The sequence below is a fragment of the Petaurus breviceps genome, unplaced genomic scaffold (genome assembly GCF_028583685.1).
Source record: "Petaurus breviceps papuanus isolate PSGF00001 unplaced genomic scaffold, PetGlider_PUasm1.0 229, whole genome shotgun sequence".
NCBI lineage: Eukaryota > Metazoa > Chordata > Mammalia > Diprotodontia > Petauridae > Petaurus > Petaurus breviceps.
In genome coordinates, this window is record NW_027185903.1 from 24,990,123 (window position 1) to 25,005,094 (window position 14,972).

General features: G+C 34.9%; 1 protein-coding gene across 2 annotated transcripts in view; it reads left to right on the forward strand.

The window, feature by feature from the left end:
- IPO11 (importin 11) overlaps nt 1-14,972 on the forward strand; it is a 230,997-nt gene that overhangs the window by 49,928 nt on the left and 166,097 nt on the right. For both annotated transcript variants that reach the window (XM_069096384.1, XM_069096383.1), the window contains 5 exons: nt 3,690-3,738; nt 6,368-6,438; nt 11,871-12,063; nt 12,897-13,049; nt 14,623-14,666. In XM_069096384.1, the coding sequence (XP_068952485.1) occupies nt 3,690-3,738; nt 6,368-6,438; nt 11,871-12,063; nt 12,897-13,049; nt 14,623-14,666 (510 nt within the window). The remainder of the gene's footprint in view (nt 1-3,689; nt 3,739-6,367; nt 6,439-11,870; nt 12,064-12,896; nt 13,050-14,622; nt 14,667-14,972) is intronic.

A 14,972-nucleotide genomic window follows, 5' to 3' on the forward strand; every position in this document is an offset into this window, starting at 1 on the left:
ATGATGTGAGGCAAAACCTGAGAGTTGTTAAAACAATTAAAATAAAAATTTTCATTTTGCTTACTAGTGATTTGGAGCATTTTTTTTTCATATGGCTCTTGATAGCTGAGATTTCTTTCAGAACTAACTGTTCATATCATTTGAGTAGTAGCCCTTATATATTTGAATCAGTTTTTTATGTATCTTGACTTTCAGACCATCGTCAGAGAAATTTGCTGTAAAGAATTTTCACCTTTAACTCTTTCCCTTCTAGTTTTAACAGTATCAAACCCTTTTTAATTTTGTCATAAAATTGTCCATTTTGTCTTTTTTTAATCTTCTCTATCTTTATTTAGTCATGAACTCTTCCCCTATTCTACAAGTTTAAAAGGTATTTCCTTTTTTGCTCCTCCAGTTTGTTTATGTTGTGACTTTTCATATCAAGGTTATGTATCCATTTTAAATCAAACTTCATAGATCATGTGGGATTTTGGTCTCAACACAATTTCTGTCAGACTTCTCTCATTTTTCTAGGTTTTCTAGACTGACTTTTCTAGTTGTCAAGAACCTTGTCCCAAAAGTTGGAGGTGTTGGATTTTTCACACACTATGATTTTTTGATGTTTATTATTATTATTTATGTAACATTCTATCTTTATTTGATTCCTTACATTATACTCTTTTGTTCCATTACAATTGACCTTTTGAAAATATCTCATTATAAATCATTCTTCTTTGCACAAATCACTTCTCATTTACCCTACCTCTAGAAAAACCTTCCCTTATGACAAAGAATAAAACAAGCTAAATGGAAACTTAAACAAAATCTATTGATATTATGAAGTCACCAAGGTAGTGTTTTGTCAATTTCTTTCCTGAGACTTTTTTCATTTTTCAGAATTCAATTTCCTATCATCCCCATTGCTATTGTCATGGTATGTGTAGTTCTCTTCTTTCTGCTTATTTGGGTTACATAAATTCTTACAAAACTTTTTCTTGTAGTCATTGTTTCATTCTTGACAATATTCCTTTCTTTAACAATTTTCTGCCAATCATATTTACACATGTCTTCTTTTTAAAAAAAAATGTTCTTTTCTGATAGACATTAACTTTGCTTCTATTTATTCTCAAATATTGATGTTATTAATTTTGGTGTATATTGCACCTTTCTGACTTTGACTTGATTGTGGTGTCTCAGGGGCAAATCTCAGGCTATTTGCTAGGGCAAAAGGTATGCCAGTTTAGTCACTTTTCTTGTGTAATGCCAATTGAAATTTAGCTCTGCAGAAACATTTCATTGCAAATATCTGAGGCTGGATTTGACCTCAGGTCTTCCTGATTCCAGGTCCAGCACTCCATCCACTGTACCACCAAAACAAATTTTAACCATAAGAAGTGAATATCTCTCCAGTTAATTAAATCTCTCATTATTTCTTGCTAATGGATGAGTCATTTTCATCCATTGTCAAAAGTGTTCAATGATGGGGCAGCCAGGTAGCACAGCAAGTAAGAGCACCGGCTCCAGTGTCGGGATGACCTGGGGATCAAATCTGGGCTCAGATACTTAGCACCACACCCAGAAATAACTATCTGTGTAACCTTGAGCAAGTTACTTAACCCCAATTGCTTAAAAAAAAAAGTGGTCAGTGACTTTCTTTTGCTTATGATGGGTTCAGAACAATTTGCAACTTGAACCTACTCTTTTAACCTTATCTTTTACCACTTTTCTTCATGAAGTCGTGTATCATAACAAAACATACTAATTCCTTTTCATTGATTTCATCTTCCTTCTATCTTCATGAACTTTTGGCCTGGAGTGGTTTCTTTTTGCATCTCTTATTTCTTCCTTGAGAGTCCATCTGAAATTCTGGTATTCCCTGATTTTTGATCATTTCCAACTAGCAGTAAATTTTTCCTTATCAGAAGCTGCCCTGAGTAACTTCTATGGATTTAATCATATTCTGACTTGTATTTGTGTGTCTCTCTACTTCCCTACTTGTTTTATAAACTCCTTGATGGCCAGGTTTTTTGTATTTTGTTTTTAAAATTTCATTGTGTAGCACATAAGAGTTGTTTAATACATGTTTGTTGAGTTGCTGAATATTAAATTCAGTTGTGATTGGCTACTTTAGGTCTCTGTTATTACAAATAAGTACTTCCTCAGATGTATTTTAGAAAGTTTTTTATAATTGATTTTTTTTTCCAGTTACATTTAAGGTAGTTTGAACATTCACTTTGGTAAGGTTTTGAGTTCCAAATTTTTATCCCTCTTCCTTCCCTCCTGCCTTGCTAAGACAGCAAGCAATATGATACAGGTTATACATGTGCAATGTTAAACATATTTCCACATTAGTCATCTTGTGAAAGAAGAATTGGAACAAAAGGAAAAAACCACTAGAAAGAAAGAGAAAGTGAAAATAGTATGCTTCAGTCCACGTTCCTCATAGTTCTTTCTCTGGATGTGGATAGCATTTTCCATCACGAATCTTTTGGGAATTGTCTTGGATCAATGTATTGCTGAGAAGAGTTCTATCAAAGTTGATCATTGCACAGTGTTACTATTACTTGTGTACAATGTTCTGCTCTCTTCACTTAATATCAACGCATGCAAGTCCAGGTTTAGAAAGTGTTATTTTTTATCATTTTAATTGATTAAGCCTAGTTACTTTATATTTCTTGATCATAATGGGTGGGAGGTCCTTTGTCAATAATGCGACAGAACAGATTAGACTTATATGTCACTTTCATGTAGAACACTCTTCCTAGCAGTATAATCAATCATTAAGTGCAAAAATCATCTACTTTTTTGTCTCATGCTTAAAACACTTATTTTTTATTTTGTTTTGAAGATGGCCTAATGAAGTAGGAGTGAAGGATATATTTGGAAATACTACTGTGCTTTGGTGACTAGTAGGCACATGACTCAGGTTATATAGTAGATCAGGAGCAGAGTTCACCCTCTGGCTGTGTTAAAACTATTCACTAGATTGTCTTGACATATTCACTGATTCAGTTCCCTTTTCCTTTTCTCTTCTCTAGCTTATTCTTACAATGAGGATGCTACTCTCTTTCTTCCTTCTCTTCCTCTGATCTCAGCCTAACATACTCATTCAATTTTCAGTCACTCATTCAGTTGTTACAGAAAACCCAACTCTAGGTAGGATCATGGTGTTTCTCTCACCTTGAATAAAGGTACATAGTGATGTCTTCATTACTCTGCACAATACTCATGTTCATTTTATTTATTCTAAATTAATTTATGTATATTTTCAATGTTAGTAACTTTGACATTTCTATTAGATTATAGCTTCTTGGGGGCAATACACGTTTAAATAATTTTTTTTTTAGTAATGTACATGTTAGAATATTGTACTTAATGCTTTCTAAATAAATTTCCCACCTGATCTATATTTTATATAGCTTCAGTGATTTGATTTATTGAGATGATCTGTTTTTGTTATTTGACTTTTTTTTGTCAGCAAGAAAGTTGTAGAATTCTAGATTTGTGCAACAATATTTTATCTTTATTTGATTTTTCTTGGTTTCACTTTTTAATATTAAATATCTGGGTCTTTATAATTAGTAATTATTCCTTTTCCCTCTGAAGACACACACTCCCTCTAATTTAGAAACTACAACATTAAATTACTGGGTAAAAATTTCAATGATGATATATGTATATATTAAATACAAGTTTTTAATTTTCTTTAGGGTTTTCTACATGGGATTTTTGAACGTCTAAAACAATTTTTGGAATGCAGTAAGTATTCTTGATATTCCTTATTAAAGAACTATCTCTAATGGGATATTCTGATGGCTTTAGCTACCTGTGCATAGTGAATTTGCCATTTTCCTCATTAGCTAAAGATGCCTAAAATATCTTATCTATTTATGTCTGTATATATGCATACGTGTATATGTAGGTATAGACAGTTTTAGTTTACTTTAAGTAGACTGTTCTGCAGAGCTCCCCCTCCATCAGGGAGCTTGGTGTGGTCCTGCCACCTCTGAGGCTCTATACCCCAAAGCCTGAGCAGCTTCCGTGCCTGGAGCAGAGGACTTCTGGCTGGGACCGTGCTGGTGCTGCTGCTGTTGCCATAGCCTCTACCCCTGCCACAACCTGCCGGAACTAGAGCTGGTCAGAGGATTCTGCTGCCTACCTTCCGGGGAGTTGAATTTGTGTAATGTCAGCTTCATGGAAAGTTAAGAACTGTCTGTACACACTTACACATTATATTCATTTATGTACACACAGATATCAATATACATACAAACATAAGTAGAAGTAAAATTTGTAGTGTACTCTCTGGACCCTATATATGCATACAAACACTATATATATATATACACACATATATATATGTACATGCCCTGGAAGCATAAAGAGGCTTAACCTGTATTTTTATATTTTAGAGGAACTGAGTAACTAAATTTTTCCTCCCCACATGCTTTCCTAGGACTCAGATACAGAAAAACCTTTCCTAAGGAATATCTTTTATATTCATCCCGTCTCCTCTGTGTCTGCTTCACCACCATAGTCTAGGCCCTTGCTAAATCATCCCTGGATTACTGCAGCATTTATATCTCCTGAGTTAATAATCTTTTTCCTTCTAATATGTCCAACATAGCCTTTTCTGTACTACTACTTTTCACTTATTCCCTCCTTAGTAGCCTTGAGTGGATACTTAAATGCCTATCATTTCCACTCTAAACTCTTTCTTTAAAAAGACTTCATGGCTCCAACCTACCTGTTTATCCAAATTTCCTTGTACTTGCTGTTATGAGATCTCCATTATTGATAGTAGACACTCTGAGAAAAATACCTCTGTATATTCGTTTTTCTTATTCCTGTCATAGCAAACATTGAATGCCTTCTCTTTTGCTTATCTAATCCTGCTTGTGCTTCAAGGACCAACTTAAGTCCTATCTCCTCCTTTATAACTTCTTTGAGTAATTTTTTTCTTCTTTTCCTCTGATGAATTCTAGCATATAGTCAGTCCTTGGATGCTATTTCACACAATTCAGCATTTCATTGTTATGCTTCTTATTTTTTACCATTGGGTGTGATTTTGTTTTCTCTATTGGATTAGATTAGAAGCTCTTTTGTGGCAGAACCAGGCCTTAATCTTTTTTTTTTTTTTAACATATCATAGTGTCCAGCAGAGTGCGAGGTAGGTAGTGACACTTCATTTAATTACTTTAGAATATGACAGACGTTCTGGGATTTATTGAGGATAGGAACCTGAGAGCTTTGCTGCTTTAGCTGATAATTATAAAAATAAAAACAAGTGCTTGAATAAGTTGAATTTCCTTGTCATTCTGTAATAGCACAGGTTTTAGCCTGCATGAGTATACTCAGCGATGCAACCAGTCGGAAGCCATCTTGTCACAGCATCAAACCCCAAAGTTTTTCATCTTTTTTTGTCATGGTCGTCTTTAGCAGTCTAGTGAAACCTATTCACCACACTCTCTTCAGGATATTTTGGATATGCATGAAGAAAAATATATATGTTTACAAAGGAAACCAATTAAATTGAAATATAGTTATCAGTATATTAAAATAAAAACATTCCACAGACCTCAGATTCAGAAGCTCTCATCTAGTCTAAAGTACATGAAATACGTGAGACTGCTCCATTTTCATTTATATATAAGCCCATTCATGGTATGTGACTGTCTTCATACACTTATGCAAGGCAGTCTCAATTTGCTCTTTTGTTCTACATATATTTTTAGGGATAATTTGGTGCCTGATGCTCAAGTAATACTTATCATGACTGACTCATGCCTAGGTTAATTTATTCGACTATATCACTTGGCCTTACCCTGTTGTCAAAATCAGTTCAGTTGAAAAAACACTTATTAGAAGTATGCTGCTTGGTGCAGATTTTTAGTAGCCCATTTTAGTTTAGTTTTTTAGAATGATTTTTCTATGGTTATTACTGAGAGAAATGATTGTTACTTGTAATCTTGAATTAAAAATAATTATCTAGAAGGTATTTTTCATAAAATGGGCAAGAAATAACAATCTGGGCTTTCTCTTCAATTTTGGCCAACTTGGGGATCTTTAGGAAATGATGTGATTTGTATTTAGTGTCTAAGTTGCTACATTTTTCTCCAAAGTGGATTTAGTCTCACTGTGTCTTCTACTAACAATTTTGTTTTTATATTTTTATTGTCACTGTTATAACTCTGGCAATATAATAAGGTTTAATATTACTATTTTTAAACTTCAGTTTGTGTGGTTCATGTTTTTGGATTCTATCTGTCTAGACCCTAAATAAATATGCGTGACAGTGTTACTCTTGAACTAAGTATTCTGTCAAAAAAAATCAACATTTTTAGAGAATATGACACTACATACTGAATTTTCAATTATCTTTTAATAGGTAGAAGTATAGGCACAGATAATGTATGTAGAGACAGACTGGAAAAGACCATCATTCTTTTTACTAAAGTGGTAAGTTGACTTGTGGAGGGGAAAAGTTATCTAATGGCATTTAATTCTGAAAAACACAATATACTTTAAGTAACTCTGAACATAGTATTTACATTCGAATTATATAGATAGAAAATTAATATCTTGATAATTAAAATATTTCCTTTTTCATAAGGAAATTTCAACATGTTTAGATTATTAATAGGAAAGTTGAAAAGAATAGAGTTTTATGTTTTAACAATAAGAGGAATACTGAAACAGGATTATCTGCCTTCTATCTTATGTTCCACTTGTTCCAGCTTTACCTACGGCCTCTTTTGGGAAGAGGAGTATTGCCTTCCACTCAAATATGAATATTCTCACACCTGCTCATACTCTACATCCCAGTAATACCAGACCCTTCTAGCTCATCATCCAAAGTCCATTCTCCATCCCCTACCACCCAATTCCTTATTTCCATTTTCCTCAACCTCCCACTTCAAAGTTCCAACCAAACTCCATCCACCCCTTTCACTACACCCTATGAATGCCTAGCCAATAAACTTTCATTTATCCTAAATCTTTTCCTTTCCCATTCTTTCTGTCTACTAACTATTATTGAAACTTATCTTCCTTCCTGACAGTACAGCTTCTTTGAACATCCTTTCCCATATTAGATGCACCTTCACTCCTTCCCCTTGGCTTACTGGTCAAGACAGGGGAGTTGGAATACTCCTTCCCAAATACCGCTTCCAAATTCTTGCCCTAACTCCATTGTTTAGCAATATCTCATTATTTGAGGTTCATGCTATTCATATCTACCACCCCATCAAAATCCTGGTAATGCTGTCTGCAGACTTTGAGGTCATTCCCCTTCCTTCCTTAATAAATTCAGTCTATGTCTGTCAGTTTTTCTGTCTTCCCCAACTTCTGCCCGCTTACTTGGGGAATTCAACATACATACCAGTTCTCCCTCCTTTAATGTACTGTTCCTCAGCCTGCTTACTTCCCATGAGCTACTTGTCCACTGCACCTCAGCCACACACAAAGATGGTCATACCCTTGATCTTGCCACGACCCACAAATGCACTTTATGTTGAAGAATTTTGAAATCCCCTTATCCAACTATAATCTCTTGACTTCTCACCTGTCTCTGTCTTCTGTCACTCTACTCTTCATCTTTACTGTGACCTCCAATCTCTAGACTTCTCAGTTCTCTCCCAGACACCTTCCCTTATACTAACCATCCTCTTCTTTTTCACATCTTGATACCTTATTGAGCCAATTCAGTTCTCCTCTCTTAAATCCCTAGCCCCTTTATCATTATTGCTGATTTATCACATATTGCTGATTATGCCTGGCCAAACCTTCCCTTTGGATCACTCCCATCATTCACCACCTTTTATACATGTGCTGCTGACTGGAGTCACTATTAATTTATATTGCCCTCAGCTTTGTCTTTACTACTGCTAGGCAGTCCTTTTCCAATCAACTTTCCAAATTTCCCATCAACCCTTTCTAATCAACTAATCTTTGAAACATTTTTATCCCTCTTCAAACCTCTCATGATTCCCCTTCTTCTGACACTCTCAGCTGAGAACCTTGCTTCATATTTTACAAAAAAATAAAACACTGAGGCCTTTCATTGAAAGCTTCCTCTTTCCCCTCTTCCCTATTTCCTGTGTCTCAGATTCCTTCTGCCACTATCTTCTCCTTTCCCCATGTCTCAAATGAAGAGGTGACCTTATTCCTTAGCAAGGCTAACCCCTCTTCATGCTCAAGTGATCTATTTCTATTCCTTCTTCTTCAACATATTGCCGTGTCTGTCATCTCCACCCTATCACTTATTTTCAGTCTTCCTGTTTGTTGCCTTTTTGCCTACTGCCGACAAGCATGTCCATTGTCAAAAAACCCTCTCTTGATCTTTCCATCCTTGCTATTGTCCTGTATCTCTTCTGTCTTTTGTCCCTGAACTCCTGAAAAGGACATCTATAATAGGTACCCCTAATTCCTCTTCTTTCACTGCCTCTTAACCCCTTACAGTCTTACCCCTGACATTCCAGGTCTACATGAACTACTCTTGTACATACACTCTTCTGTCACTGGTAGTGACCTCATCATTCTAACCTCATCATTCCACTGAAACTACTCTCCCCAAAGTTACTAATCTCTTAAATACAAAGTCTAATGGCCTTTTCTCAATCTTCATTCTCCCTGACTTTCTGCAGCTTTTGACATTGTTGATTAACTTCTCCTTGATACGCTCTTCTCTCTAGGTTTTCAGGACATCACTGCCTCCTGCTCCTTCTGTTTGTGACCGCTCCTACCCAGTCTGCTTTGCTGGATCCTCCTTCAGAAATTGTCCTCTATCTGAAGGTGGCCCACAGGGTTCTGTCCTGGGCCCTCTTTTCTTCCCCTTCTGTATTCCTTTTCTTGGTGATCTCATTAGCATCCATGGATTTAATTCCCATCTCTATGCTGATGACTCTTAAATCTATCTGTCCTCTCCCAGTCTCTCTGCTGACTGACCTCCAGTCTTTCATTTCCAACTACTTTATCTTTTTGGACATCTTAAATTGGCTTTCCAGTAGACATTTTAAACTCATTATGTTCAAAATGGAACTCAGTATCTTTCCCCGTAAACCTTATCTCCTTTTACTTCCCTGTTACTGTTGAGGGCAACGCCATTCTCCTAGTACTTCAGGCTTGTAATCTAGGTGTCATCCTTGACTTTTCCTTATTTCTTCCCTCCCGACATCCCCCTTTTCAGCCCCCCAGTGTGTTGCCAAAGCCTGTCAGTTTTGCCTTTTCAGCATCTCTCGTATGCCTCCTTTTCCTGACCCTGCCTCAGTTCTGTTTCAGGCCCTCACCACTATAGTCCGTTGGGAGGGCTGTTTGCCTCAAGTCTTCCCCCAGTCCACCCTGCATTCACTAAAGTGATTTTCCTAAAGCACATGTCCAACCATGTCACCCCATACTCAGTAAACTCCAGTGGGTCCTTATCACTTCCTGGATCAAAAACAAAATCCTCAGCTTGACATTTAAAGGCCTTCATAACCTAGCTCCCTTCTACCTTTCCAGTCTTTTTATACCTTACTTCCTGCTGTGTGCTCTTTAATCCAGTGACACTGGTCTCCCTGCTGTTCCACAAATAAGATCTCTCTACTGTGGACATTTTCTCTGGCGGTCTTCCATGCCTGGAATTCATCTCTGCCTTCTGGCTTCCTTGGCTTCCTTTAAGCCCCAAGTAAAATGCCATATTCTACAGGAAACCTTTCCCAACTCCTCTTAATTCTAGTGCCTTCGCTCTTTTAATTATGCCCTACTTCTCCTGTATATAATTTGTAAGTGCATATTTGCTTGCTTATTGTCTCTCATTTTAGATTGAGATCTCTGAGGGCAGATCCTTTGCCCTTGTCATATCCAAAGCACCTAACACAGTGCCTAGTGCATATTAGGTGCTTAATAAATATTTACTGATTACTATGGACTCAAAATGAGGAATTTTTACAATTTTTTATTGCTGTGTATAATATGTCAATTTGGAATAGAATTTGTCTGATTTTGCGTTAGAATGGAAAGTCACTACTAGATAAGTTGATCCTCTCTATGTCCCATTTAATAGTGATAGGTAGAAAACCAAACATAAAAGAAAATGTAGTTGATACTCATGAGGTAGTGAAGCAGATACAATATGTAGTGTAATATTACCAGTGAGACAGTGTGGTAAGAAAAACTGCTTTTCATTTTGCTCAGCAAATCTTTATTTACATTTACTTAGCAGTGTGGGTAGGGGGAGGGAGGGAAGGAGAGAAAAATGTTGGGAACAAAGGGAAGGGCAGATAGAAAGGGCATGGTGTAAAAATTTTTTGCACTTTTGCCAGTGGTGGTGGTGGAAGGTAAGGGCTTCAAAAGAAGTCCAACTAGCAAAATATTAAATGCCTGTTCTGTATTGTTCTAGGTACTGGGAATACAATGAAAAAAAAGTGAAACAGTCCCTACTCTCAAAGGGTTTACATTCTGTTAGGGGAGATAACATGTAAATGTATACAGAGTAAATACAAAATAAATAAAAGGTAGTTCAGTCAAGGTAGTTAAGGAGGGAGGACATTAGCAATAGGGGGCAGAAGGGGAGGAGTTGGGAAAGGCTTCATGGAGAAAGTGGTGTTTGAACTCTCTTGAAGGAAGAGAAGGGATCCTAGGAGGTGAAGGGAAGGAGGAAGTGCATTCCAGGAATGAGAGATGGGACAAAGGGACAGAGATGGAAGATTGAGAAAGGATCGAGAGTGACCTGGCAGTCTGTGCACAACAACCATAATATGAGTTGGATGGACAGTGTGAGCAATTTAATGGTGTGAGCTTCAGAAGCGGAGTGGCTGAGTGATTGTGGGCAGGAAAGGCCTGAGTGGAACAAGAATAATTCTGTGGGCAAGGGTGATAACAGTAAGTCACTAAAACCCAGGGAAATGAACGTTTAGCTGTATAGCTGTCCTGGAGGAGTTTAGGTTACAAAGCTTGAAGCTTCTTGTAGCCTTCTTTTTTCTTTAAAAGTTCAGTAGTAGTTGTGTGTTATGGTTTGGGAAGAGAGAACAGCTAATAAAAACTATACTTAATAACATTAAATTGTGATTACATTCATTTAGCCTCATTCCTTTCTCTCTTAAACATCTCTTAGATCTATGAATGTCAGAATTGGAAGAGATCTTAGACACTGGTTAGTATAGTAATACAAGAAAGAGGCTATTAAATGTTTCATGTTACAAAATTAAATATTGTGTAGGATGTAGGTATGGGTCATGACGTATTCTTGCTTTTTTTTTAGGAGAATTTCCTGTTTGGATGAAAATTTAAAAATAAGTTGCCTTTTTTTTTAAAGAGCATTTAAGAAAAGTCTGTTCATGAAACCCTTTTATTTGAATTCTGATTTTTCCTTGTGTAGACTATGCATATTCATTAGTATAGAAACAAAGAAATGTACAAGATTGAATGTGGATTCACTTGTGGTATATGCAATGCCTTTAAATAATGTTTTTTCTAGATAATGTTCCTTTTTTGGTTATGCTGGGAGGGTCAGAGCTGGGATTTGAATAATTACAATTTTATTGTACAATGTTTTCTCTTTTTTATTGTTTTTGCTAAGGTGAAATCCATAATTGTTGACTTTATGAATTTGTAGTATTTTTTTTTCACAATGGAGCTTGTTTATATCATTTATAACCATATTTGCAGAATCCATTATAAAGATTCGTGGTAGAGTCCTTAAAGTGCTAGTCATATTATGTGATCCTCATGACATGATCCTGTAGCATGATCAATAAAGGAGACCTAGCAAGAACCAATGTATTTAAACAAAAATTTATGCCTTTGACTTTTTTTAATCGAGGCTTACTTTATAGTACATGATATTGAAATAATTGGTTTTTTTTTTTTGAATTTTGAAACACTATTAATCTTGTTTTAATTTGTTTTGGAAGCTTTTAGACTTCTTGGACCAACATCCCTTTTCTTTCACTCCTCTCATTCAACGATCATTGGAGTTTGCAGTAAGCTATGTTTTTACAGAAATGGGTGAAGGAATCACATTTGAGCGATTCATCGTTCAGTGCATGAATCTAATTAAGATGATTGTAAAAAATTATGCTTATAAGCCATCAAAAAATGTTGAAGGTAAAAACTTCATTAGTATCTCTATTTAATTTGTTTTTATTTTATCATGGAACTTGTAGGAAGATGCATTTAAATTTCATTTTAAACTTTATTCCTTTAACATCTTAAAATTCTATAGAAATTTTGGAATTGTGATTTAGAACATATGTAAGTGCAGTTATTTAAAATAATATAAATAGTTAAGTAAGAGCTTTTTTGTAGGGTTGTTTTTTAATCTTTGGTTATTATACTGAAGAATCCCTGGAAGCCTAGATTTTTTTTTTTTTCAGGATTCGGTGCTACAGGGATGGTTAAAAAAAAACTGTATTCTCTATTGCCCCAGTAAAACAGGAATAAAAAAGAGATATTACTCTTTGCAGCTATTAAGTTTAACACATTTCCTTTGATCTGATTAGATCAGAGTTTATTAAATATGATGATATTTTCATTTTTAGTTTTTGAAAAGGCATACTAGGTTTGTTATGATCCAGTTGTTGCTTTTTATATGGCTGTTTATATCTCTGAAAATTAGCTTTGAATTTTAAAAATACAGTATTAACTTTCCCTCCATCAATATTGTCATTTGCAAAACAGCTAAAGCAATTGAATCTTTTTTAATATTACATTTTTATTATCTTTTGTTTTTATATCATTTTTATTTCCCAAGGAATTTCTTCCTTCTCTCCCTCCCTGAGAGGCTTCCCTTATAATAAAGAATAAAATGCATGGGAGGAAAATAGGCAAAACTAACTTAACATATTGTAAAAGTTTTATGTTATAGGCTGTGTTTCACACCTGAACCTAGTTTAATTAGAGCGTCTAATATGTTTTAAGTTCAGTTTTATTTATTTCAGATAGCAGTCCTGAAACTCTTGAAGCACATAAAATTAAGATGTCTTTCTTCACATACCCAACCTTGACAGAGATATGTAGAAGATTAGTTACTCATTATTTTCTGCTAACAGAAGAAGAGCTGACAATGTGGGAAGAAGATCCAGAAGGCTTTAGTAAGATTTGATGCTGATGTTTTTCCCTTCAATGGCATACATATATATTTTTTATTGGAGGATTGAGATGTGTTGTCTTTTATAGCATCTTTTATCTGATACTTGTTTTTAAGATTATTAATTCTTATCACTATTTGTTCTCTAGGTTCAGAACTGAGGGATTTCAGAAAAACTGAGGGATTTATATTTTTTAGTCACAAATATGCTATCATACTGGTGAAGTTATTTAAGAAACAAAAACCTCAATGGATTGGCTAGTATTCTTTTTTTTACTTTTTGGAGGGCAGTTGGGGTTAAGTGACTTACCCAAGGTCACATGGCTAGTTTTTGTGTTAAGTGTATGAGGCTGGATTTGAATTCAAGTAATCCTGACTCTAGGGCCAAGTGCTCTATTCACTGTGTCACCTAGCTGCCCCACTAGTACTCTTTCTACTAGAAGTATAGTTTTGTCAGATTAGTACTTCATAACTTATTCACTTTTTTTCTTTCATTTGGGAAATTATTTTTACTAAATATTGTTTAGTATGGAAGCAAAATACATTTACAAGGAGAATTTTTAAACTACCATACAAAATAACATTTGTAAATGATCTAGTAGTTTTAAGGATTAATAAGTATCATACCTACTGTTAAGCTATTCTAGTTACAAAGGGCATGATGTTTTTTGTAGATTTTATGTTTACCTTGAAATATTTGGATTGGAGATTGAATATTTTTAAAGGTTCTTTTTACATTTGTTTCATAATTCATAATCAGGGAGCTTCTGTATTAGATAGGGAGAATAGATAATTTGTTTTCCTAAGGTTTAAAAATGCATCACAAAGGCAATGTGAGATGACAGAATGATGGGCTTGGAGTCTAAGTTATGCTTTGGACACTTCGAATATGTGTGATGCTGGGCAAATTACTTGACCTTTATGTCCTAAAGACTGCTTCCCAGCTTCTACCACCTCTCCATCTTTGTAGGGCAAGAATATTCCTGGAGTTGATCAAGTCATAGGTTACCTGTATGTTCACATACAAATAGGCATAATAATTTCTGAAGTTATTTATCCTCTCTTATGTTAAAGCATTTCTTCAGGCATGATATTTTGCTCTTTGTAGAAAATAAATAAACTTTTTTTTGATGATAAAGATTTCACCTGTTACAGAGGGAATAGCTTGATATCAGAAAGTTTATGAATTCTTGAAATTACTGAATCATTTTGAATAAGTGAATATAAATTTAGTAAATTGGAATTGTAGGAGAGTATGAACTAATTTTTTTGTCCCAGCATTGTAGACATGAAGTTTATTCAACCTTGTTTGGTTATGACAAGCACTTATGTTAGGAATTTTTGTTTATCACTAATATTAAGTTGTAATTAGAAGTGTGAATACTGTGAATCTTGTGTTTTTCTCTAAAGAACCATCGCTAATGTTAACTATTAGGTAGATCAACATATTGTAAATGAGTTTCAGCATTTGTATATTTAAGGAGATTGCTACAAAATGCTTACTTTTGCAATACATCACTCATATAATTTTTGTTACCAGTGGGTAAAATCATGTGCAATATCTTATTTTATTACAGCTGTGGAAGAGACAGGAGGAGATTCTTGGAAATATAGTTTAAGGGTAAGTGATGAAATAATTAATAGAAAAATGCTATTGATTTTTCTAGGTTTTGATAGGAGATAATGAAGTTGAAACCCATTAACACTTTGTGATATAGTTATTTGTGTTCTTATCTTGTTACCAGTTTATAAGTTCCATATTGGCAAGGGCTGGGCTCTTCTTGCTTTGCCCTTAGTATGCACTTTACCTAATAATTAAATTATTTCTTGAATTAATTTGAACCACTAATGAAAGATGACTTGTTTTGGAGTGAAGTCCTAGTTTATTCCAAGTTATAAATTATTTTGCTAGCTCACCCAAATCCAG